We start from the raw sequence: 23,957 nt of genomic DNA, 5'->3' as shown, positions 1-23,957 counted from the left end.
AGGAGGGGTGTATTTGATATATGCCTGTTGATGAGGTTTTGTTTTATGGTCCTGAGAGCGAGATAAGAACATAGTTTAGGAGACAAAGCTGAACGATAATTTATAGCCAATGCTGTCTGGCTATGTGTGTCTTTGCTATAAAAGATCTCAGTTGCAATGTGTAAAGAATTCATTTATAGACACTGAATTGATCTGAGAGTCACAGGGTTGTGATGGAGCTCATAATAATTAAAGATGGACTTTATGATAACTCTGACTTGTGTGGTGGTTTGCTCTCATGGTTTGGTAAATACAGGAAATTTCCACTACAGACCACATTTATATTGATTTGGTCCTTTTTTAGTTGGGGGTTACAGATACAATATTCAGATTCATATCAATTAATATATTCAGGTCATATTTTCCATTCCATATATTCCTGTTGTACCTGTGTGCTGCCAACATGAAAACCAAACAGGAAGGTGTTAGTAGTGTGACAGTGATGTCAAAGAGTCGATATAACTCTGCAAGTCTGGCTATTGCCACGAATGCGCTTTTGTTAAATCATCACCCGTTTGGCGAATTAGGCTGTGATTCACTGATAAATTAACAGGCACCACATCGATTATATGCAACGCAGGACAAGCTAGTTAACCTAGTAATATCATCAACCATGTGTAGTTAACTAGTGATTATGTGAAGATTGATTGTTTTTATAAGTTTAATGCCAGCTAGCACCTTACCTTGTCTCCTTGCTGCCCTCGCTTAACAGGTGGTCAGCCTGCCACTCAGTCTCCTCATGGAGAGCAATGTAATCGGCCAGAATAGGCATCCAAAAATGCCATTTAACGATGGTTATGAAAACTTGAAATCGTCCCTAATTAAAATCGGCCATTCCGATGAATCGGTCGACCTCTAGTTTTAACAGTCGTCAAGTAGGCTACTGTGACTATTTGATCATAATGTAGGCCTACCAGAGTGGCCTACCAGAGTGGCCTACCAGAGTGGCCTACCAGAGTGGCCTACCAGAGTGGCTTACCAGAGTGGCCTACCAGAGTGGCCTACCATCAACAACAATAGAGAAAATGCATCCAATAACATTTTAACATGTAAACAGCTGTTCTGTCATTCAGCCTACAGTAGCAGCCAATGTGTGGTGTTCAATGTCGCCCGACATTCCATGAGACTTTTGAAAAAGAAAAAAACAAACCACAGGGCTTGACATGAACCTGTTTATCTACTTGTCCTTCAGACAAGGAGGTGACTGAAAATGTTGTTGTTGTTGTTGTTTCCACTTTACAAAATACAATGTGTTATTATTCCCATAGTATTACTACAGAGAATCAGCCACATGTTGCTGCCCTCTGCCCATTGGCTGCTTAGTTTATTCACGCCCGTCTCAAAATACAACACTGTCCCTTCAAAGGCAAAGGAAAGCTCTTTACCTGACCTGCTTGTCTAGAAATGTTCTGTGCTCTTGTAGGAAGCAGTCACTCCCCTACTACTGACTACTAATGATCTATAACTGGGCTAATAACTCACTAACTAGTAAAGGATATATGAACTAAAATGTGGACACGTGGCTACATGCTGCTCTTGATTTGATCTCAAAACAAGCACATCTACTCACTATCAAGTCAGATGTTATTGGTCACATACACGTGTTCAGCGAATGTTGTGTGGTCACATATTTAACAGATGTTGTTGGTCACATACACGTGTTCAGCAGATGTTATTGCGGGTGTAGCGAAATGCTTGTGTTTCCTAGCTCCGACAGTGCAAGTAATATCTAACAATTTCACAACCTATACACACAAATCTCAGTAAAGGAATGGAATTAAGAACGTATAAATATTTGGACGAGCAATGTCAGTGATACCACAGCTGTAAACACAGTCAGTTTAAAGGAAATGGCATAGATCCATATACAGCAATGATCTATTTGCATATAGGCCTAACTGCAGCTCTGATTGGTTATGCCCCACCAGTCTGTGTAGAGTACGGGCTGAGTCGTGCTCAATAGAATCCTACTCTGGCGTTCTGCCTTAGCAAAATCTCTTGCATAGGTAGTTTTGTTTCAGGTATGTTAGCATTGAAATTGGCCACAGTAAGGCGAAATGTAGATTGGCGTTAACTAACAGGGAACACTCCTAGAAAGTTGAGTAAATTTCAATCTCGTGCTTCTCTCAGTGGGCTGATATTTCTTGCCGTGCAGCAATCTCAGGCCACTGCGCGACTCAGTTTAAGGAACGTTGGTGAGGACTGAGTTTAGCACCGAGTTGGGACTAGAAAGATGGAGAACTTGTGTGTGTGTGTGTGTGTGTGCGCTTGAGAGTGTACGGACGTGTGTATAGGAGTGTGTGTGTGTGTGTTAGGGGTGTATGCTACAGTGTTGTCTATGTGATGATGCTGCTGCCGCTGATGCTGCTGCTGCTGGTGACCTAGATTCAGACCGGGCCTCCTGCCTGAACACACTGGCTACATCACAAATAGAACCTAGTCCCTATGTAGTGCACTACTGTTGGGTCTGATCCCTATTGGCCCTGGTCTCTCTCTCTTTCTCTCATCTCTGTCACATGCATTTACATGTGACAGAGATAGTGTGTGTGACAGAGATAGTATGACGTGAATAATAGTATGCCCCACTTCTAAGACTAGGACCCCCTCCCTCCCTCCACACACACACACAGGATTTAAAGGCAGTAATCTTGGAGCAATATAACAGATTCCCCCCAGCGTGGGAGGAACATTCAGGTCACATGGATAATCACACACACACACACACACACACACACACACACACACACACACAATGTGGATCGCAGAAAGCCTCAGACTATTGTTGAGAAGATGCTGTCAGTGAAGCATGAAATCACCCTCACTCCAGCTGAAACAAGGTCTGCTACGGTCCTGGTCAAAAGTAATGTACTATGTAGGGAATATGATGCTATTTGGGACGCAACGTTGTTTTTCAGGACTTCGCGTATGTACGGAAATCCATACAGTGGGTTTGGCTTTCGGACTTGTTATGAACATAGACCACTGACCTATAGATACGTCTTGATCTGTTGCTAGGGAACAGTCCTACTGGCATGTCTACACTTTAATTCCATGAGTGTTACTGATAGCTAATGTAACAGTATAATTTTTAGACCGTACCCCTCGCCCATACCCGGGCGCGAACCAGGGACCCTCTGCACACATCAACAACTTCAGCGCGAACCACCGCTAACGTAGCTCGCGTTTCACATCCGTTACACTGAGTCAAGAAAGGAAAGTAACCAATGTTATTCCATAATCACTATCCAGTATAATCATTCCTAGCCACCGTGCTTCTACACCTGCATTTTGCTGTTTGGGGTTTTCGGCTGGGTTTCTGTACAGCACTTTGTGACATCGGCTGATGTAAAAATGGCTTTATAAATCAAATATTATTGATTTGATGGATTGATTGATTAGTAACCTACAAAATCTCATCACTTTGGACAACTGCCATTCTGATAGTTATTTCTAGACCTTTCATTTAATTTTCACCATATTCAGCAGTAGGCTACTACAATCATCAGATCAGATAATTACATCAGACGTGTCATTCTACTGTCTGTCATTGTGTGTTCAACGTGGAAAGTTATGACAGATGCTCACATAAAGACGAGTGTGGAGCTTCGACCGCAACTATTATTATCACGTAGCGAGCGGATGACACGGAGATGCAACGCAACTTTGCACAACAGAAAAACATGCCCATACTCGCTTAAAATCAACTAATGTAATTCTAAAACACCCCGTTTCACGCGAAGGCATCACCCAACATGCCTTTATCGACACTATATGCACTTCACACAATTGAGGTTATTGTTGACCATGAATGAAAGTAAGGCATCGAGGGCTTGGCTTTCACCACCCTCAGGAAACAATACATTTACAGAAAATGTCGAAAACACCCAAGTAAGCCAGTTCATAGTACATCAAAATAATATTCGAGACATTAGTAAACGCTTCATGTAGCCTATTAAATAATGCGATAACGAATCCTACCTGATTCGGACTTAGTTTCTGGTCATTCTAAGTTCGATGCCGTCTCGGCTACCGACCAACGCAAAGACGTTCTTGCGCCAGTCAAAAAACAAAACAATTTACTGGGCTTTCTGCTGATCGGCAGCTCAACTAGCCAATGAAGAAGGATATCACCCAGTCTTCCTCTCCGTGTGCCCGCCCTCTGAGTTGCAAATGTGATACAATAGCCTTTGCTGTAATACTTAAAACCACGGATGAAACTCGGATGATACATTGGCATAAACATCCCAAGTCAAGTCTCAACCAAATAAATGTACTTTCTAACTGTGCGATTTTATTGTTTGGACATTTTTATCATCGCCAAAATATGCATGTGATTGAGAATACATGTACTGCAGTAGACCCTAAGTGACTGAATCATGACAGCTATCAAATCAAACATTATTTGTCACATGCATCGGATACAAGTGTAGACCTTACAGTGAAATCCTTTACTTACAAGCCCTTAATAAACTAAAGTAAAAAAATAATAAAAAGTAACACAATAACATAACAATAACGAGGTTATATGCAGGGGGTACCAGTACTGAGTCAGAGTGGAGGTTATATACAGGGGGCACCGGTACCGAGTCAGTGTGGAGGTTATATACAGGGGCACCGGTACCGAGTCAGTGTGGAGGTTATATACAGGGGGCACCGGTACCGAGTCAGAGTGGAGGTTATATACAGGGGGCACCGGTACCGAGTCAGTGTGGAGGTTATATACAGTGGGTACCGGTACCGAGTCAGTGTGGAGGTTATATACAGGGGGCACCGGTACCGAGTCAGTGTGGAGGTTATATACAGGGGGTACCAGTACTGAGTCAGTGTGGAGGTTATATACAGCTGGTACTGAGTCAGTGTAGAGGTTATATACAGGGGTACCGGTACCGAGTCAGTGTGGAGGATATATACAGGGGGTACCAGTACTGAGTCAGTGTGGAGGTTATATACAGGGGGTACCGGTACTGAGTCAGTGTGGAGGTTATATACAGAGGGTACCGGTACTGAGTCAGTGTGGAGGCCATATACAGGGGGTACCGGTACTGAGTCAGTGTGGAGGTTATATACAGGGGGTACCGGTACTGAGTCAGTGTGGAGGTTATATACAGGGGGTACCGGTACTGAGTCAGTGTGGAGGCCATATACAGGGGGTACCGGTACTGAGTCAGTGTGGAGGTTATATACAGGGGGTACCGGTACCGAGTCAGTGTGGAGGCTATATACAGGGGGTACCGGTACAGAGTCAGTGTGGAGGTTATATACAGGGGGCACCGGTACTGAGTCAGTGTGGAGGCTATATACAGGGGGTACCGGTACCGAGTCAGTGTGGAGGTTATATACAGGGGGTACCGGTACCGAGTCAGTGTGGAGGTTATATACAGGGGGCACTGGTACCGAGTCAGTGTGGAGGTTATATACAGGGGGCACCGGTACTGAGTCAGTGAGTGGGGGTACAGGTTAGTTGAGGTCATTTGTACATGTAGGTAGGGGTGAAGTGACTATGCATAGACAATAAACAGCAAGTAGCAGCAGTGTACAAAACAAATGGAGGGGTCAATGTAGATTGTCCAGTGGCCATTTGATGAATTGTTCAGCAGTCTTATGGCTTGGGGGTAGAAGCTGTTGAGGAGCGGTACCGCTTGCCGTGCGGTAGCAGAGAAAACAGACTATGACTTGGATGACTGGAGTCTCTAACAATATTATGAGCAGTTGCCATACCAGGCGGTGATGCAAACGGTCAGGATGCTCTCGACGGTGCATCGCCATGAGGCTTTATCAATCAGTGGACTAAAACACAATGCTATTATTATGGTATGAAAATAGCATACAGTTCTGTCTACATTTGTTTTATTAGTAGTCAAACAAACAGCTAAATTAGCTTCTTTTTTTTTTACGAATAAAACAACATATCACAACACAACCCCTTCTCCCCGACATATTAACGTCTTAAAATGTTTGTCAATCGTAAAGTATTTTTTGTCTGTAATGTCTTTTTTGTTATGTGTGGACCCAGGAAGACAAGCCATTGTCGCCATTGGAGTCGGCTAATGGGGATCTCAGTAAAATCTCAATCTAAAAACATAATAATACACAGTATATGGCCACATGAAGAGCCATGGCTCTCTGTCTGAATACCGTTTCAAGAGCACCCCCTAGTGGTGATAGACAGAAATGGCTCTCTGTCTGTATACGGTTTCAAGACCACCTATCGATGATAGGTCGGCAAAGACGCTGTATTTATTTGAGCTCTAAGGTTTTATAAATCAAACTGTTGTCAAAACAGAAGGCAGAAAACCTCTTAGAAAACAACAACTTGGTATGCTTATCCAATCAGAATAATGGGTGGTTTTACATGTTGACTGCTCTGTGTGAGTGTTCTATGTGTGCGCGCGATAGAGAGATTGGAAGTGTATCTATTCCTCTGGAACTTTTGTGAGTGTAATGATTACTTTTCATTTTTTATTGTTTATTTCACATGTATTTATTATCCCTTTCACTTGCTTTGGCGATGTAAATATATGTTTCCGATGCCAAACATATGAGAGAGAGCGAGAGAGAGAACACAAGCTGTGCGTAAAAGTACCCGCCGGCCACCATACATGCGTGTGAAAGTGAAGTACGGCGTCCAGTGCTCGCAGCTTCACAGATTAACAACACATATGATTGGTTTAAATCCGCATGCCCACCACTCTAAAAACTGACAGGGGTCATTGTGATTTGTGGAGTTGTTGAAGCGCGCTATACATCTGAGCGCCTCACGGGACAATCCTCTAGATTAGCGGTTGACGCAGAGGATGGATTTCGTAGATGGCAACCCGATACTGTACCGTACTGGTCGGTATACAGGCACGGAATGATCTAGAATGGACGAATTAAATGCTTTAAATGTAACGTATTTCGATACTCTTCCTATTATCAAATGAGTCCGTCGTCATAGGGATAGAATGTGTTTCGTCCTAATCGTTAAATAGGCTCGATGAGCTATGACGGGAGAGCTAAATATGGACCAATCCTGTTTCGATATCAAAATGAAGAGACCCAACGGAATGGTGGCAGATTTGGTGCGTTTACAACGCGGTCTTGTGGGACGTTTGTGATGGAGCCGTTTAACTTTCTCACTGAAACAAGCAGATGTAAGAATGCGTAACGGCACTTTAGTGGTTGGAAATAACATCTAAACCTTTTGGCTAAAATGAATGTATTGTATTGGGTTCTGCTTGCTCACTAACATCTGATAACAATATCAGGTATACAAGCGTAGACTACATTTAGCTGGCATGCCAAGTATGTGAATAGGAGGAACTTTAAAATATCTATCCCGCCATTGTGCCCTTGGGTAGGGCACTTAACCTATAACCTGCTCCAGGGCCGCTGTTCTGCCACTGACCGACCGGTGCCTCTCTCAACGTGTGTGTTTCTTCACCTAGGAGGGTTTGGAAAGGCAGAAGACAACTTTACTTTTGAAGTTTCACCCAACAATGGACTACACGATTATATTCTACCCTGTTCTGTTGTCGTAGAACACCGCAGTTCAAAATGAACGTGTTGAAAATGAGGAAAGCCGTATTAAAAGAAGCGGTTAAACGCTTTCCATGGCTTGCCAACGTTACTCTGTATGGCTGCCTGTTTGCCGGCGGCGACTTTGTTCATCAGATGATCGCACAAAGAGAAGAGATGGATTGGAAACACACCAGAAATGTTGCCATAGTGGCCATCAGCTTCCATGGAAACTTTAATTATTTCTGGTTGCGGGCTTTGGAAAGCCGTTTCCCGGGAAAATCTCCCGGAATGCTCTTCCGCAAACTGCTCCTGGACCAAAGTTTTGCATCACCCTTGGCAACGAGTGTCTTCTACACAGGTAACGTGCATTTTAATGTGGGACGTTTAATTGAAGTGTATCTATTGTAGCCGACAACAATTTTCTAATGTGTCCTACATAGAATAACCTTATATAGAGAAACAGACCAATGCCTCATGTCCATTGGGTAATAGGCCGAGGTTCGGCTACTCTCCTATAGCCTAACCTTGGATGTGTGTATTTGTAAATGCTGAATGTGATCAACGGACTGCAGTGCTCTAACGTGTACTCGTTCAAAAGGTCATGTGCAAAATGCACGAGGTTTGCGTGATGCGTGAAATGGGCACAAGTTTGACCTACAATTTGTACTCTCTCGCGTCTTCATCTGCAGGAGTGAGTTTCTTGGAGAATAAAGACGACGTCTTCGAGGACTGGAGAGAAAAGTTCCTCAACACGTATAAGGTAAGATGAAATCAGAACGAACCGGAAACGACCGAGAGGCGGCCGGCCGGCCCACGCATACAGGCAGAGAAGGAAAGTCACCTTCCGCCCGCCTGGTGTGAGCTCACCCCGATTAACCCAGATTATGGCACCGCTTTTGCGCAGCAATGGGCAGGCGGCCAGGGATACGGCAGTGCATGACTATTACTGCCAGTCGAGCCCAACTCTTCCAGGCCCAACAACCTTTGTAAAATAATACTGACATCTGGGTAGAACATTTTCCCCCCATTGAAATAAAATAAAAGGTCAGTGTAGAACGTTAGAGGGTGCTGCTGGAAGAGGTCCCATTGATCTGAGTGGTAGATCTATAGATCTGGACATATATGGAAGAGGTCCCATTGATCTGAGTGGTAGATCTATAGATCTGGACATATAGAGAGGGGTGCTGCTGGGAGAGGTCCCATTGATCTGAGTGGTAGATCTATAGATCTGGACATATAGAGAGGGGTGCTGCTGGAAGAGGTCCCATTGATCTGAGTGGTAGATCTATAGATCTGGACATATAGAGAGGGGTGCTGCTGGAAGAGGTCCCATTGATCTGAGTGGTAGATCTATAGATCTGGACATATAGAGAGGGGTGCTGCTGGAAGAGGTCCCATTGATCTGAGTGGTAGATCTATAGATCTGGACATATAGAGAGGGGTGCTGCTGGAAGAGGTCCCATTGATCTGAGTGGTAGATCTATAGATCTGGACATATAGAGAGGGGTGCTGCTGGAAGAGGTCCCATTGATCTGAGTGGTAGATCTATAGATCTGGACATATAGAGAGGGTGCTGCTGGAAGAGGTCCCATTGATCTGAGTGGTAGATCTATAGATCTGGACATATAGAGAGGGGTGCTGCTGGGAGAGGTCCCATTGATCTGAGTGGTAGATCTATAGATCTGGACATATAGAGAGGGGGTGCTGCTGGAAGAGGTCCCATTGATCTGAGTGGTAGATCTATAGATCTGGACATATAGAGAGGGGTGCTGCTGGAAGAGGTCCCATTGATCTGAGTGGTAGATCTATAGATCTGGACATATATGGAAGAGGTCCCATTGATCTGAGTGGTAGATCTATAGATCTGGACATATAGAGAGGGTGCTGCTGGAAGAGGTCCCATTGATCTGAGTGGTAGATCTATAGATCTGGACATATAGAGAGGGGTGCTGCTGGAAGAGGTCCCATTGATCTGAGTTGTAGATCTATAGATCTGGACATATAGAGAGGGGTGCTGCTGGAAGAGGTCCCATTGATCTGAGTGGTAGATCTATAGATCTGGACATATAGAGAGGGGTGCTGCTGGAAGAGGTCCCATTGATCTGAGTGGTAGATCTATAGATCTGGACATATAGAGAGGGGTGCTGCTGGGAGAGGTCCCATTGATCTGAGTGGTAGATCTATAGATCTGGACATATAGAGAGGGGTGCTGCTGGAAGAGGTCCCATTGATCTGAGTGGTAGATCTATAGATCTGGACATATAGAGAGGGGTGCTGCTGGAAGAGGTCCCATTGATCTGAGTGGTAGATCTATAGATCTGGACATATAGAGAGGGGTGCTGCTGGAAGAGGTCCCATTGATCTGAGTGGTAGATCTATAGATCTGGACATATAGAGAGGGGTGCTGCTGGAAGAGGTCCCATTGATCTGAGTGGTAGATCTATAGATCTGGACATATAGAGAGGGGTGCTGCTGGAAGAGGTCCCATTGATCTGAGTGGTAGATCTATAGATCTGGACATATAGAGAGGGGTGCTGCTGGAAGAGGTCCCATTGATCTGAGTGGTAGATCTATAGATCTGGACATATAGAGAGGGTGCTGCTGGAAGAGGTCCCATTGATCTGAGTGGTAGATCTATAGATCTGGACATATAGAGAGGGGTGCTGCTGGGAGAGGTCCCATTGATCTGAGTGGTAGATCTATAGATCTGGACATATAGAGGCGTGCTGCTGGAAGAATTCTCTGATTGTTATATGAGTGGATAATCAAGCTTTATTTAAAGTGCTTTATTATCACAGTCTCGCAATACAATTGCAAACAGAGAGATGAATACAAACAGAGAGATGAACTGAGCAGACAGACAGACAGACAGACAGACAGACAGACAGACAGACAGACAGACAGACAGAAGAACAGACAGAAGGAAGAAGGAAGGAAGGAAGGAAGGAAGGAAGGAAGGAAGACATACATGAGAGGCAGACTGACCAGACCTGCTAGTCAGTTTATGATGTGAAGGATCTGTGCCAGAATGGAGCTCTTGGAATACTGTATTTGACTTGGTTTGATTTATTAACATGTATTTTGTCTCTTTGAATTTCAGACTGGACTCATGTACTGGCCTTTCATGCAGGTAAATGATAAGGATGCTATTGATAGACAGTGTATGACTGTCCTGTCAATATCCCAGTGTATTGATGATAAACCTTATTGTGTGAAGACATAACATCATGCTCTGAAATGTCCCCACCAACTAATACACATGCAGTGGAATTTACTATAAACATCAGGTTGACCCTGTGCTGTGTCAATACAGTAATGTCACGCACACACACACACACACACACACACACACACACACACACACACACACACACACACACACACACACACACACACACACACACAGTTCTATTTCAGTATGATGGTTTATTTACTGTTAGAGATATAACCACCTTCTTCTGCGGAAGTGATGATCTGATGTCATAATAGGGTGCTGGAATGTTTCATGTTTGTGATGTTCTAATAACTAATGTCTGTGTTCTAATAACTAATGTCTGTGTTCTAATAACTAATGTCTGTGTTCTAATAACTAATGTCTGTGTTCTAATAACTAATGTCTGTGTTCTAATAACTAATGTCTGTGTTCTAATAACTAATGTCTGTGTTCTAATAACTAATGTCTGTGTTCTAATAACTAATGTCTGTGTTCTAATAACTAATGTCTGTGTTCTAATGTCATGTGTTCTAATAACTAATGTCTGTGTTCTAATAACTAATGTCTGTGTTCTAATAACTAATGTCTGTGTTCTAATAACTAATGTCTGTGTTCTAATAACTAATGTCTGTGTTCTAATAACTAATGTCTGTGTTCTAATAACTAATGTCTGTGTTCTAGTCATGTGTTCTAATAACTAATGTCTGTGTTCTAGTCATGTGCTGTTCTAATAACTAATGTCTGTGTTCTAGTCATGTCCTGTTCTAATAACTAATGTCTGTGTTCTAGTCATGTGCTGTTCTAATAACTAATGTCTGTGTTCTAGTCATGTGCTGTTCTAATAACTAATGTCTGTGTTCTAGTCATGTGCTGTTCTAATAACTCATGTCTGTGTTCCAGTCATGTGCTGTTCTAATAACTAATGTCTGTGTTCCAGTCATGTGCTGTTCTAATAACTAATGTCTGTGTTCCAGTCATGTGCTGTTCTAATAACTAATGTCTGTGTTCTAGTCATGTGCTGTTCTAATAACTCATGTCTGTGTTCTAGTCATGTCCTGTTCTAATAACTCATGTCTGTGTTCTATTCATGTGCTGTTCTAATAACTAATGTCTGTGTTCTAGTCATGTCCTGTTCTAATAACTAATGTCTGTGTTCTAGTCATGTGATGTTCTAATAACTAATGTCTGTTCTAGTCATGTGCTGTTCTAATAACTAATGTCTGTGTTCTAGTCATGTGCTGTTCTAATAACTAATGTCTGTGTTCTAGTCATGTGCTGTTCTAATAACTAATGTCTGTGTTCTAGTCATGTGCTGTAATAACTAATGTCTGTGTTCTAGTCATGTGCTGTTCTAATAACTCATGTCTGTGTTCTAGTCATGTCCTGTTCTAATAACTCATGTCTGTGTTCTAGTCATGTGCTGTTCTAATAACTAATGTCTGTGTTCTAGTCATGTGCTGTTCTAATAACTAATGTCTGTGTTCTAGTCATGTGCCGTTCTAATAACTAATGTCTGTGTTCTAGTCATGTGCTGTTCTAATAACTAATGTCTGTGTTCTAGTCATGTGCTGTTCTAATAACTAATGTCTGTGTTCTAGTCATGTCCTGTTCTAATAACTAATGTCTGTGTTCTAGTCATGTGATGTTCTAATAACTAATGTCTGTGTTCTAGTCATGTGCTGTTCTAATAACTAATGTCTGTGTTCTAGTCATGTGCCGTTCTAATAACTAATGTCTGTGTTCTAGTCATGTGTTCTAATAACTAATGTCTGTGTTCTAGTCATGTGCTGTTCTAATAACTAATGTCTGTGTTCTAGTCATGTGCTGTTCTAATAACTAATGTCTGTGTTCTAGTCATGTGCTGTTCTAATAACTAATGTCTGTGTTCTAGTCATGTCCTGTTCTAATAACTAATGTCTGTGTTCTAGTCATGTGCTGTTCTAATAACTAATGTCTGTGTTCTAGTCATGTGCTGTTCTAATAACTAATGTCTGTGTTCTAGTCATGTGCTGTTCTAATAACTAATGTCTGTGTTCTAGTCATGTGCTGTTCTAATAACTAATGTCTGTGTTCTAGTCATGTGCTGTTCTAATAACTAATGTCTGTGTTCTAGTCATGTGCTGTTCTAATAACTAATGTCTGTGTTCTAGTCATGTGCTGTTCTAATAACTAATGTCTGTGTTCTAGTCATGTGCTGTTCTAATAACTAATGTCTGTGTTCTAGTCATGTGATGTTCTAATAACTAATGTCTGTGTTCTAGTCATGTGCTGTTCTAATAACTAATGTCTGTGTTCTAGTCATGTGCTGTTCTAATAACTAATGTCTGTGTTCTAGTCATGTGCTGTTCTAATAACTAATGTCTGTGTTCTAGTCATGTGCTGTTCTAATAACTAATGTCTGTGTTCTAGTCATGTGCTGTTCTAATAACTAATGTCTGTGTTCTAGTCATGTCCTGTTCTAATAACTAATGTCTGTGTTCTAGTCATGTGCTGTTCTAATAACTAATGTCTGTGTTCTATTCATGTGCTGTTCTAATAACTAATGTCTGTGTTCTAGTCATGCGCTGTTCTAATAACTAATGTCTGTGTTCTAGTCATGTGCTGTTCTAATAACTCATGTCTGTGTTCTAGTCATGTGCTGTTCTAATAACTCATGTCTGTGTTCTAGTCATGTCCTGTTCTAATAACTCATGTCTGTGTTCTAGTCATGTGCTGTTCTAATAACTAATGTCTGTGTTCTAGTCATGTGCTGTTCTAATAACTAATGTCTGTGTTCTAGTCATGTGCTGTTCTAATAACTAATGTCTGTGTTCTATTCATGTGTTCTAATAACTAATGTCTGTGTTCTATTCATGTGTTCTAATAACTAATGTCTGTGTTCTAGTCATGTGCTGTTCTAATAACTAATGTCTGTGTTCTAGTCATGTGTTCTAATAACTAATGTCTGTGTTCTAGTCATGTGCTGTTCTAATAACTAATGTCTGTGTTCTAGTCATGTGTTCTACTAACTAATGTCTGTGTTCTAGTCATGTGTTCTAATAACTAATGTCTGTGTTCTAGTCATGTGCTGTTCTAATAACTAATGTCTGTGTTCTAGTCATGTGTTCTAATAACTAATGTCTGTGTTCTAGTCATGTGCTGTTCTAATAACTAATGTCTGTGTTCTAGTCATGTGTTCTAATAACTAATGTCTGTGTTCTAGTCATGTGTTCTAATAACTAATGTCTGTGTTCTAGTCATGTGCTGTTCTAATAACTAATGTCTGTGTTCTAGTCATGTGTTCTAATAACTAATGTCTGTGTTCTAGTCATGTGGTGTTCTAATAACTAATGTCTGTGTTCTAGTCATGTGCTGTTCTAATAACTAATGTCTGTGTTCTAGTCATGTGCTGTTCTAATAACTAATGTCTGTGTTCTATTCATGTGTTCTAATAACTAATGTCTGTGTTCTATTCATGTGTTCTAATAACTAATGTCTGTGTTCTAGTCATGTGCTGTTCTAATAACTAATGTCTGTGTTCTAGTCATGTGTTCTAATAACTAATGTCTGTGTTCTAGTCATGTGCTGTTCTAATAACTAATGTCTGTGTTCTAGTCATGTGTTCTAATAACTAATGTCTGTGTTCTAGTCATGTGTTCTAATAACTAATGTCTGTGTTCTAGTCATGTGCTGTTCTAATAACTAATGTCTGTGTTCTAGTCATGTGTTCTAATAACTAATGTCTGTGTTCTAGTCATGTGCTGTTCTAATAACTAATGTCTGTGTTCTAGTCATGTGTTCTAATAACTAATGTCTGTGTTCTGTCATGTGTTCTAATAACTAATGTCTGTGTTCTAGTCATGTGCTGTTCTAATAACTAATGTCTGTGTTCTAGTCATGTGTTCTAATAACTAATGTCTGTGTTCTAGTCATGTGGTGTTCTAATAACTAATGTCTGTGTTCTAGTCATGTGCTGTTCTAATAACTAATGTCTGTGTTCTAGTCATGTGCTGTTCTAATAACTAATGTCTGTGTTCTAGTCATGTGTTCTAATAACTAATGTCTGTGTTCTAGTCATGTGCTGTTCTAATAACTAATGTCTGTGTTCTAGTCATGTGTTCTAATAACTAATGTCTGTGTTCTAGTCATGTGTTCTAATAACTAATGTCTGTGTTCTAGTCATGTGCTGTTCTAATAACTAATGTCTGTGTTCTAGTCATGTGCTGTTCTAATAACTAATGTCTGTGTTCTAGTCATGTGTTCTAATAACTAATGTCTGTGTTCTAGTCATGTGGTGTTCTAATAACTAATGTCTGTGTTCTAGTCATGTGCTGTTCTAATAACTAATGTCTGTGTTCTAGTCATGTGCTGTTCTAATAACTAATGTCTGTGTTCTATTCATGTGTTCTAATAACTAATGTCTGTGTTCTATTCATGTGTTCTAATAACTAATGTCTGTGTTCTAGTCATGTGCTGTTCTAATAACTAATGTCTGTGTTCTAGTCATGTGCTGTTCTAATAACTAATGTCTGTGTTCTAGTCATGTGTTCTAATAACTAATGTCTGTGTTCTAGTCATGTGCTGTTCTAATAACTAATGTCTGTGTTCTAGTCATGTGCTGTTCTAATAACTAATGTCTGTGTTCTAGTCATGTGCTGTTCTAATAACTAATGTCTGTGTTCTAGTCATGTGTTCTAATAACTAATGTCTGTGTTCTAGTCATGTGCTGTTCTAATAACTAATGTCTGTGTTCTATTCATGTGTTCTAATAACTAATGTCTGTGTTCTATTCATGTGTTCTAATAACTAATGTCTGTGTTCTAGTCATGTGCTGTTCTAATAACTAATGTCTGTGTTCTAGTCATGTGTTCTAATAACTAATGTCTGTGTTCTAGTCATGTGTTCTAATAACTAATGTCTGTGTTCTAGTCATGTGCTGTTCTAATAACTAATGTCTGTGTTCTAGTCATGTGTTCTAATAACTAATGTCTGTGTTCTAGTCATGTGCTGTTCTAATAACTAATGTCTGTGTTCTAGTCATGTGATGTTCTAATAACTAATGTCTGTGTTCTAGTCATGTGCTGTTCTAATAATTAATGTCTGTGTTCTAGTCATGTGATGTTCTAATAACTAATGTCTGTGTTCTAGTCATGTGCTGTTCTAATAACTAATGTCTGTGTTCTATTCATGTGTTCTAATAACTAATGTCTGTGTTCTATTCATGTGTTCTAATAACTAATGTCTGTGTTCTAGTCATGTGCTGTTCTAATAACTAATGTCTGTGTTCTAGTCATGTGTTCTAATAACTAATGTCTGTGTTCTAGTCATGTGTTCTAATAACTAATGTCTGTGTTCTAGTCATGTGCTGTTCTAATAACTAATGTCTGTGTTCTAGTCATGTGTTCTAATAACTAATGTCTGTGTTCTAGTCATGTGCTGTTCTAATAACTAATGTCTGTGTTCTAGTCATGTGATGTTCTAATAACTAATGTCTGTGTTCTAGTCATGTGATGTTCTAATAACTAATGTCTGTGTTCTAGTCATGTGCTGTTCTAATAACTAATGTCTGTGTTCTAGTCATGTGCTGTTCTAATATCTAATGTCTGTGTTCTAGTCATGTGATGTTCTAATAACTAATGTCTGTGTTCTAGTCATGTGCTGTTCTAATAACTAATGTCTGTGTTCTAGTCATGTGCTGTTCTAATAACTAATGTCTGTGTTCTATTCATGTGCTGTTCTAATAACTAATGTCTGTGTTCTAGTCATGTCCTGTTCTAATAACTAATGTCTGTGTTCTAGTCATGTGCTGTTCTAATAACTAATGTCTGTGTTCTAGTCATGTGATGTTCTAATAACTAATGTCTGTGTTCTAGTCATGTGCTGTTCTAATAACTAATGTCTGTGTTCTAGTCATGTGCTGTTCTAATAACTAATGTCTGTGTTCTAGTCATGTGCTGTTCTAATAACTAATGTCTGTGTTCTAGTCATGTGCTGTTCTAATAACTAATGTCTGTGTTCTAGTCATGTGCTGTTCTAATAACTAATGTCTGTGTTCTAGTCATGTGCTGTTCTAATAACTAATGTCTGTGTTCTAGTCATGTGCTGTTCTAATAACTAATGTCTGTGTTCTAGTCATGTGCTGTTCTAATAACTAATGTCTGTGTTCTAGTCATGTGCTGTTCTAATAACTAATGTCTGTGTTCTAGTCATGTGCTGTTCTAATAACTAATGTCTGTGTTCTATTCATGTGCTGTTCTAATAACTAATGTCTGTGTTCTAGTCATGTCCTGTTCTAATAACTAATGTCTGTGTTCTAGTCATGTGCTGTTCTAATAACTAATGTCTGTGTTCTATTCATGTGCTGTTCTAATAACTAATGTCTGTGTTCTAGTCATGTGCTGTTCTAATAACTAATGTCTGTGTTCTAGTCATGTGCTGTTCTAATAACTAATGTCTGTGTTCTAGTCATGTGCTGTTCTAATAACTAATGTCTGTGTTCTAGTCATGTGCTGTTCTAATAACTAATGTCTGTGTTCTAGTCATGTGCTGTTCTAATAACTAATGTCTGTGTTCTATTCATGTGCTGTTCTAATAACTAATGTCTGTGTTCTAGTCATGTGCTGTTCTAATAACTAATGTCTGTTCTAGTCATGTGATGTTCTAATAATTAATGTCTGTGTTCTATTCATGTGCTGTTCTAATAACTCATGTCTGTGTTCTATTCATGTGCTGTTCTAATAACTCATGTCTGTGTTCTATTCATGTGCTGTAATAACTAATGTCTGTGTTCTATTCATGTGCTGTAATAACTAATGTCTGTGTTCATGCAAGTGACTGACTGAATGAATCCTCACTATCTTCAGCTGCAATTTGTCAGTACGCCCAGACCTTTGTTTTGAGAACGAAAGATACCTCAGTTTCAAGGTCTCAGCTTAGAGAGAAGAAGCCTCGTGAGGTGTTGGTCTGTCACATGTTATGAATCAGCATTGGTCTGTCAGTCAGTGGTGCACGTGCAGTGTGCTGTAATACAATACTAGTGTTCTTTTCTGAGGCACTTCAAACTGACACCTGTTTTTATCTCCCCCTCCCTCTCTGTCCCCTCCCCCACTCACTCACCCTCCCTCCCTCTTCACCCCTATCTCTGCTTCTCCCTCCCTCTTCACCCCCTCCCTCTCCACCCCCTCCCCCACTCACCCTCCCTCCCTCTTCACCCCTATCTCTGCTTCTCCTCCCTCTTCACCCCCTCCCTCTCCACCCACCTCCCCCACTCACTCTCCTTCCCCCTCCCTCCCTCTTCACCCCCTCCCTCTCCACCCACCTCCCCCACTCCTCTCCTTCCCCCTCCCTCCCTCTTCACCCCCTCCCTCTCCACCCACCTCCCCCACTCACTCTCCTTCCCCCTCCCCCACCCTCCCTCCCTCCCTCCCCCTCCCTCTCCACCCACCTCCCCCACTCACTCTCCTTCCCCCTCCCTCCCTCTTCACCCCCTCCCTCTCCACCCACCTCCCCCCACTCACTCTCCTTCCCCCTCCCCCCCCCTCCCTCCCCCCTCCCTCCCTCCCTCCCCCCCTCCCTCTCCCCCCCCCACTCACTCTCCTTCCCCCTCCCCCCCCCCTCCCCCTCCCCCTCCTCCCCCCTCCTTCCCCCTCCCTCCCCCTCCCTCCCTCCCTCCCTCCCCAGTTCCTAAACTTCATCCTGATGCCTCTGTACCTGAGGACAGTCTTCATGGGCTGCTGTGCGTTCCTGTGGGCCACCTTCCTGTGCTTCTCCCGGCAGAGCGGGGACGGTACGGCCAGCGTGGCTCTCGCCTTCGTCCTGTATCCCAAGCAGAGGCTGCAGGCCGCCCGGGAGGCCCACCTCGCCCGCAACAAACAGAAAGAAGAGGAGGAACAGCAGCAGAGCACTGGCAACTAAATCAATTGGTTCAATGGGATTCGATTCAATTCAGGAAACAGAAAACAGAAGAGGACCTGAGAACTGAACTGAATTGGTTCAATGAGATTCGATTCAATTCAGGAAACAGAAAACAGAAGAGGACCTGAGCACTGAGAACTGAACTGAATTGGTTCAATGAGATTCGATTCAATTCAGGAAACAGAAAACAGAAGAGGACCTGAGCACTGAGAACTGAACTGAATTGGTTCAATGAGATTCGATTCAATTCAGGAAACAGAAAACAGAAGAGGACCTGAGAACTGAACTGAATTGGTTCAATGAGATTTGATTCAATTCAGGAAACAGAAAACAGAAGAGGACCTGAGCACTGAGAACTGAACTGCTAAAAATGTTATTTCAATTGAATTTCAACAAAACGTTGTTATATCTCCCTGTCGTCAAGGGCAACAAGGCAAGGAACGAGGGCTTGGTTAGAGGGTGAGAACACAACGTCATCATGTGAGGTCAGGGCAGGCTCTCACACCTTACAAAAAACACATAGTGAGAACTGAATCAGTTGGATTGAACGTACCTTTATTGATATCCTCAGGGGCAAGAAGGAGTGAATATAACTTTATTGATATCCTCGGGGGCAAGGAGGAGTGAATATAACTTTATTGATATCCTCGGGGGCAAGGAGGAGTGAATATAACTTTATTGATATCCTCGGGGGCAAGGAGGAGTGAATATAACTTTATTGATATCCTCAGGGGCAAGGAGGAGTGAATATAACTTTATTGATATCCTCGGGGGCAAGGAGGAGTGAATATAACTTTATTGATATCCTCGGGGGCAAGGAGGAGTGAATATAACTTTATTGATATCCTCGGGGGCAAGGAGGAGTGAATATAACTTTATTGATATCCTCGGGGGCAAGGAGGAGTGAATATAACTTTATTGATATCCTCAGGGGCAAGGAGGAGTGAATATAACTTTATTGATATCCTCGGGGGCAAGGAGGAGTGAATATAACTTTATTGATATCCTCAGGGGCAAGGAGGAGTGAATATAACTTTATTGATATCCTCGGGGGCAAGGAGGAGTGAATATAACTTTATTGATATCCTCAGGGGCAAGGAGGAGGCATCGTTGGAGCACAGTTATATAATTTAAGCCTACTGTACATATACAAATACATCCATCTATTGCAATGCCAGAAACACGTACAGTGGGCCTAATGCCTCCACCTAATACTATACCAGAAACACGTACAGTGGGCCTAATGCCTCCACCTAATACTATACCAGAAACATGTACCGTGGGGCTAATGCATCCACCTAATACTATACCAGAAACACGTACAGTGGGGCTAATACCTCCACCTAATACTATACCAGAAACAAGTACAGTGGGGCTAATACCTCCACCTAATACTATACCAGAAACACGTACAGTGGGGCTAATACCTCCACCTAATACTATACCAGAAACACATACAGTGGGGCTAATACCTCCACCTAATACTATACCAGAAACACGTACAGTGGGGCTAATACCTCCACCTAATACTATACCAGAAACACATACAGTGGGGCTAATGCCTCCACCTAATACTATACCAGAAACACGTACAGTGGGCCTAATGCCTCCACCTAATACTATACCAGAAACACGTACAGTGGGGCTAATACCTCCACCTAATACTATACCAGAAACACGTACAGTGGGGCTAATACCTCCACCTAATACTATACCAGAAACACGTACAGTGGGGCTAATACCTCCACCTAATACTATACCAGAAACACATACAGTGGGGCTAATGCCTCCACCTAATACTATACCAGCAACACGTACAGTGGGGCTAATGCCTCCACCTAATACTATACCAGCAACACGTACAGTGGGGCTAATGCCTCCACCTAATACTATACCAGAAACACGTACAGTGGGCCTAATGCCTCCACCTAATACTATACCAGAAACACGTACAGTGGGCCTAATGCCTCCACCTAATACTATACCAGAAACATGTACAGTGGGCCTAATACCTCCACCTAATACTATACCAGAAACACGTACAGTGGGGCTAATACCTCCACCTAATACTATACCAGAAACACGTACAGTGGGGCTAATGCCTCCACCTAATACTATACCAGAAACACGTACAGTGGGCCTAATGCCTCCACCTAATACTATACCAGAAACACGTACAGTGGGGCTAATGCCTCCACCTAATACTATACCAGAAACACGTACAGTGGGGCTAATGCCTCCACCTAATACTATACCAGAAACACGTACAGTGGGGCTAATACCTCCACCTAATACTATACCAGAAACACGTACAGTGGGCCTAATGCCTCCACCTAATACTATACCAGAAACATGTACAGTGGGCCTAATACCTCCACCTAATACTATACCAGAAACATGTACAGTGGGCCTAATACCTCCACCTAATACTATACCAGAAACACGTACAGTGGGGCTAATACCTCCACCTAATACTATACCAGAAACACGTACAGTGGGCCTAATACCTCCACCTAATACTATACCAGAAACACGTACAGTGGGGCTAATGCATCCACCTAATACTATACCAGAAACACGTACAGTGGGGCTAATGCCTCCACCTAATACTATACCAGAAACACGTACAGTGGGGCTAATACCTCCACCTAATACTATACCAGAAACACGTACAGTGGGGCTAATACCTCCACCTAATACTATACCAGAAACAAGTACAGTGGGGCTAATACCTCCACCTAATACTATACCAGAAACACGTACAGTGGGGCTAATACCTCCACCTAATACTATACCAGAAACACGTACAGTGGGGCTAATGCATCCACCTAATACTATACCAGAAACACGTACAGTGGGGCTAATACCTCCACCTAATACTATACCAGAAACACGTACAGTGGGGCTAATACCTCCACCTAATACTATACCAGAAACACGTACAGTGGGGCTAATACCTCCACCTAATACTATACCAGAAACACGTACAGTGGGGCTAATGCATCCACCTAATACTATACCAGAAACACGTACAGTGGGGCTAATGCCTCCACCTAATACTATACCAGAAACAAGTACAGTGGGGCTAATACCTCCACCTAATACTATACCAGAAACACGTACAGTGGGGCTAATGCATCCACCTAATACTATACCAGAAACACGTACAGTGGGGCTAATACCTCCACCTAATACTATACCAGCAACACGTACAGTGGGGCTAATGCCTCCACCTAATACTATACCAGAAACACGTACAGTGGGCCTACATTACAGACGTTACATCACTGATTCAATTCAATACAACTTTATCAATCCCGTCAAGGGCAACCCAGAAAACACAGTCGGACACGGAACACATTACTTACAGAGAGAAGGTGTCAGATGTTGTGATTTGCAGGGATGTTCCTCGGGGAGAGGAGGTGTTAGATGTTGTGATTACAGGGATGTTCCTCGGGGAGAGGAGGTGTTAGATGTTGTGATTTGCAGGGATGTTCCTCAGGGAGAGGAGGTGTTAGATGTTGTGATTACAGGGATGTTCCCCAGGGAGAGGAGGTGTTAGATGTTGTGATTTGCAGGGATGTTCCCCAGGGAGAGGAGGTGTTAGATGTTGTGATTTGCAGGGATGTTCCTCGGGGAGAGGAGGTGTTAGATGTTGTGATTTGCAGGGATGTTCCCCAGGGAGAGGAGGTGTTAGATGTTGTGATTTATAGAGAGGTTCTTCAGGGTGTGTATTTGATGTTCATGTATATGTAAAATGTGTTTATTCTATGCTCTCAATTTCTATGTCCCATCGGTTGTGCCTTCTGTTGGTAACAAGAGCCCTTCATGTTCTGCTCTAGATTTAGTTAGTTCTTACTCCGAGAAACTGTGTGTTTTTGTGTTGTTGTTTTTCTTTTGTGTGTGTGTGTGTATATATTTATACATTACCAGTCAAAAGTTTAGACACACCTATTCATTCAAGGGTTTTTCTTTATTTTTACTATTTTCTATATTGTAGAATAATAATGAAGACATCAAAACTATGAAGTAACACATATGGAATCATGTTGTAACCAAAAAAAAATGTTAAAGAAATCTAAATATATTTTATATTTTTGATTCTTCAAAGTAGCCACCCTTTGCCTTGATGACAGCTTTGCACACTCTTGACATTCTCTCAACCAGCTTCACCTGGAATGCTTTTCCAACTGTCTTGAAGGAGTTCCCACATTTGCTGAGCACTTGTTGGCTTTCCTTCATTCTGCTGTCCAACTCATCCCAAACCACCTCATTTGGTTTGAGATTGGATGATTGTGGAGGCCAGGTCATCTGATGCGCCCTCCATCACTCTCCTTCTTGGTCAAATAGCCCTTACACGGCCTGGAGGTGTGTTGGGTCATTGTCCTGTTGAAAAACAAATGATAGTCCCACTAAGCGCAAACCAGATGGGATGGCGTATCGCTGCAGAATGCTGTGGTAGCCATGCTGGTTAAGTGTGCCTTTAATTAAATCACTGTCATTTCTCTTTGCTTATTTGAGCTGTTCTTGCCATAATATGGACTTGGTCTTTTACCAAAAAGGGCTATCTTCTGTATACCACCCCTACCTTGTCACAACACAACTGATTGGCTCAAACGCATTAAGGAGGAAAGAAATTCCACAAATTAACTTTTAACAAGGCACACCTGTTAATTTCAAATGCATTCCAGGTGACTAACTCATGAAGCTGGTTGAGAGAATGCCAAGTGTGTTCAAAGCTGTCATTTGTTTAACACAACATTGGTTACTACATGATTCCATATGTGCTATTTCATAGATTTTTATGTCTTCACTATCATTCTACAATGTAAAAAAAATATTAAAAATTAAATTAAATCCGTAGAATGAGTAGGTGTGTCCCAACTGTTGACTGGTACTGTGCTGTATAACTCATCTCCAGATTGACCATCGAAGGATAAAGTGCTACCCTGTCCTGTTACTTGAATTGTCTATTTATTTATTTTAATCTACCAGGCTATTTATTTTAATCTACCAGGCTATTTATTTTAATCTACCAGGCCATTTATTTTAATCTACCAGGCCATTTATTTTAATCTACCAGGCCATTTATTTTAATCTACCAGGCCATTTATTTTAATCTACCAGGTTATTTATTTTAATCTACCAGGCCATTTATTTTAATCTACCAGGACATTTATTTTAATCTACCAGGCCATTTATTTTAATCTACCAGGCCATTTATTTTAATCTACCAGGTTATTTATTTTAATCTACCAGGTTATTTTTTTTAATCTACCAGGTTATTTATTTTAACCTACCGGGCTATTTA

The 23,957-nt window shown here is 41.6% G+C and overlaps 1 protein-coding gene across 3 annotated transcripts; it reads left to right on the top strand.

Moving 5' to 3' along the window:
• Positions 1-6,306: 6,306 nt before the first annotated feature.
• LOC135554778 (mpv17-like protein) lies at positions 6,307-23,606 on the top strand. Of its 3 annotated transcripts, none has more exons than XM_064987209.1 (5): positions 6,307-6,355; positions 7,467-7,897; positions 8,229-8,299; positions 10,640-10,669; positions 18,413-23,606. In XM_064987209.1, the coding sequence occupies exons 2-5, from the start codon at positions 7,576-7,578 to the stop codon at positions 18,644-18,646; spliced, it is 657 nt and encodes a 218-aa protein (XP_064843281.1). In that variant the 5' UTR covers positions 6,307-6,355; positions 7,467-7,575; the 3' UTR covers positions 18,647-23,606. The 3 variants fall into 3 exon arrangements, with proteins under 3 accessions (XP_064843281.1, XP_064843282.1, XP_064843280.1); XM_064987210.1 differs by lacking the exon at positions 6,307-6,355 and adding an exon at positions 6,396-6,471; XM_064987208.1 differs by lacking the exon at positions 6,307-6,355 and having other exon boundaries at positions 6,716-7,897.
• The last annotated feature ends 351 nt before the right edge of the window (positions 23,607-23,957 follow it).

This window comes from Oncorhynchus masou, chromosome 14 (assembly GCF_036934945.1).
Source record: "Oncorhynchus masou masou isolate Uvic2021 chromosome 14, UVic_Omas_1.1, whole genome shotgun sequence".
In the NCBI taxonomy this organism is placed as follows: domain Eukaryota; kingdom Metazoa; phylum Chordata; class Actinopteri; order Salmoniformes; family Salmonidae; genus Oncorhynchus; species Oncorhynchus masou.
Note: the sequence above shows the minus strand (reverse complement) of the source record. Positions and strands in the feature narration are given on the sequence as shown.

Bases quoted from the DNA above. Each gene is read 5' to 3' on its own strand.
- LOC135554778 (XM_064987209.1), top strand. From the start codon at position 7,576: ATGAACGTGTTGAAAATGAGGAAAGCCGTATTAAAAGAAGCGGTTAAA. The intron at 8,300-10,639 runs GTAAGATGAAAT...TTTGAATTTCAG, and splicing joins AGTTCCTCAACACGTATAAG to ACTGGACTCATGTACTGGCC. The intron at 10,670-18,412 runs GTAAATGATAAG...CTCCCTCCCCAG, and splicing joins TGTACTGGCCTTTCATGCAG to TTCCTAAACTTCATCCTGAT.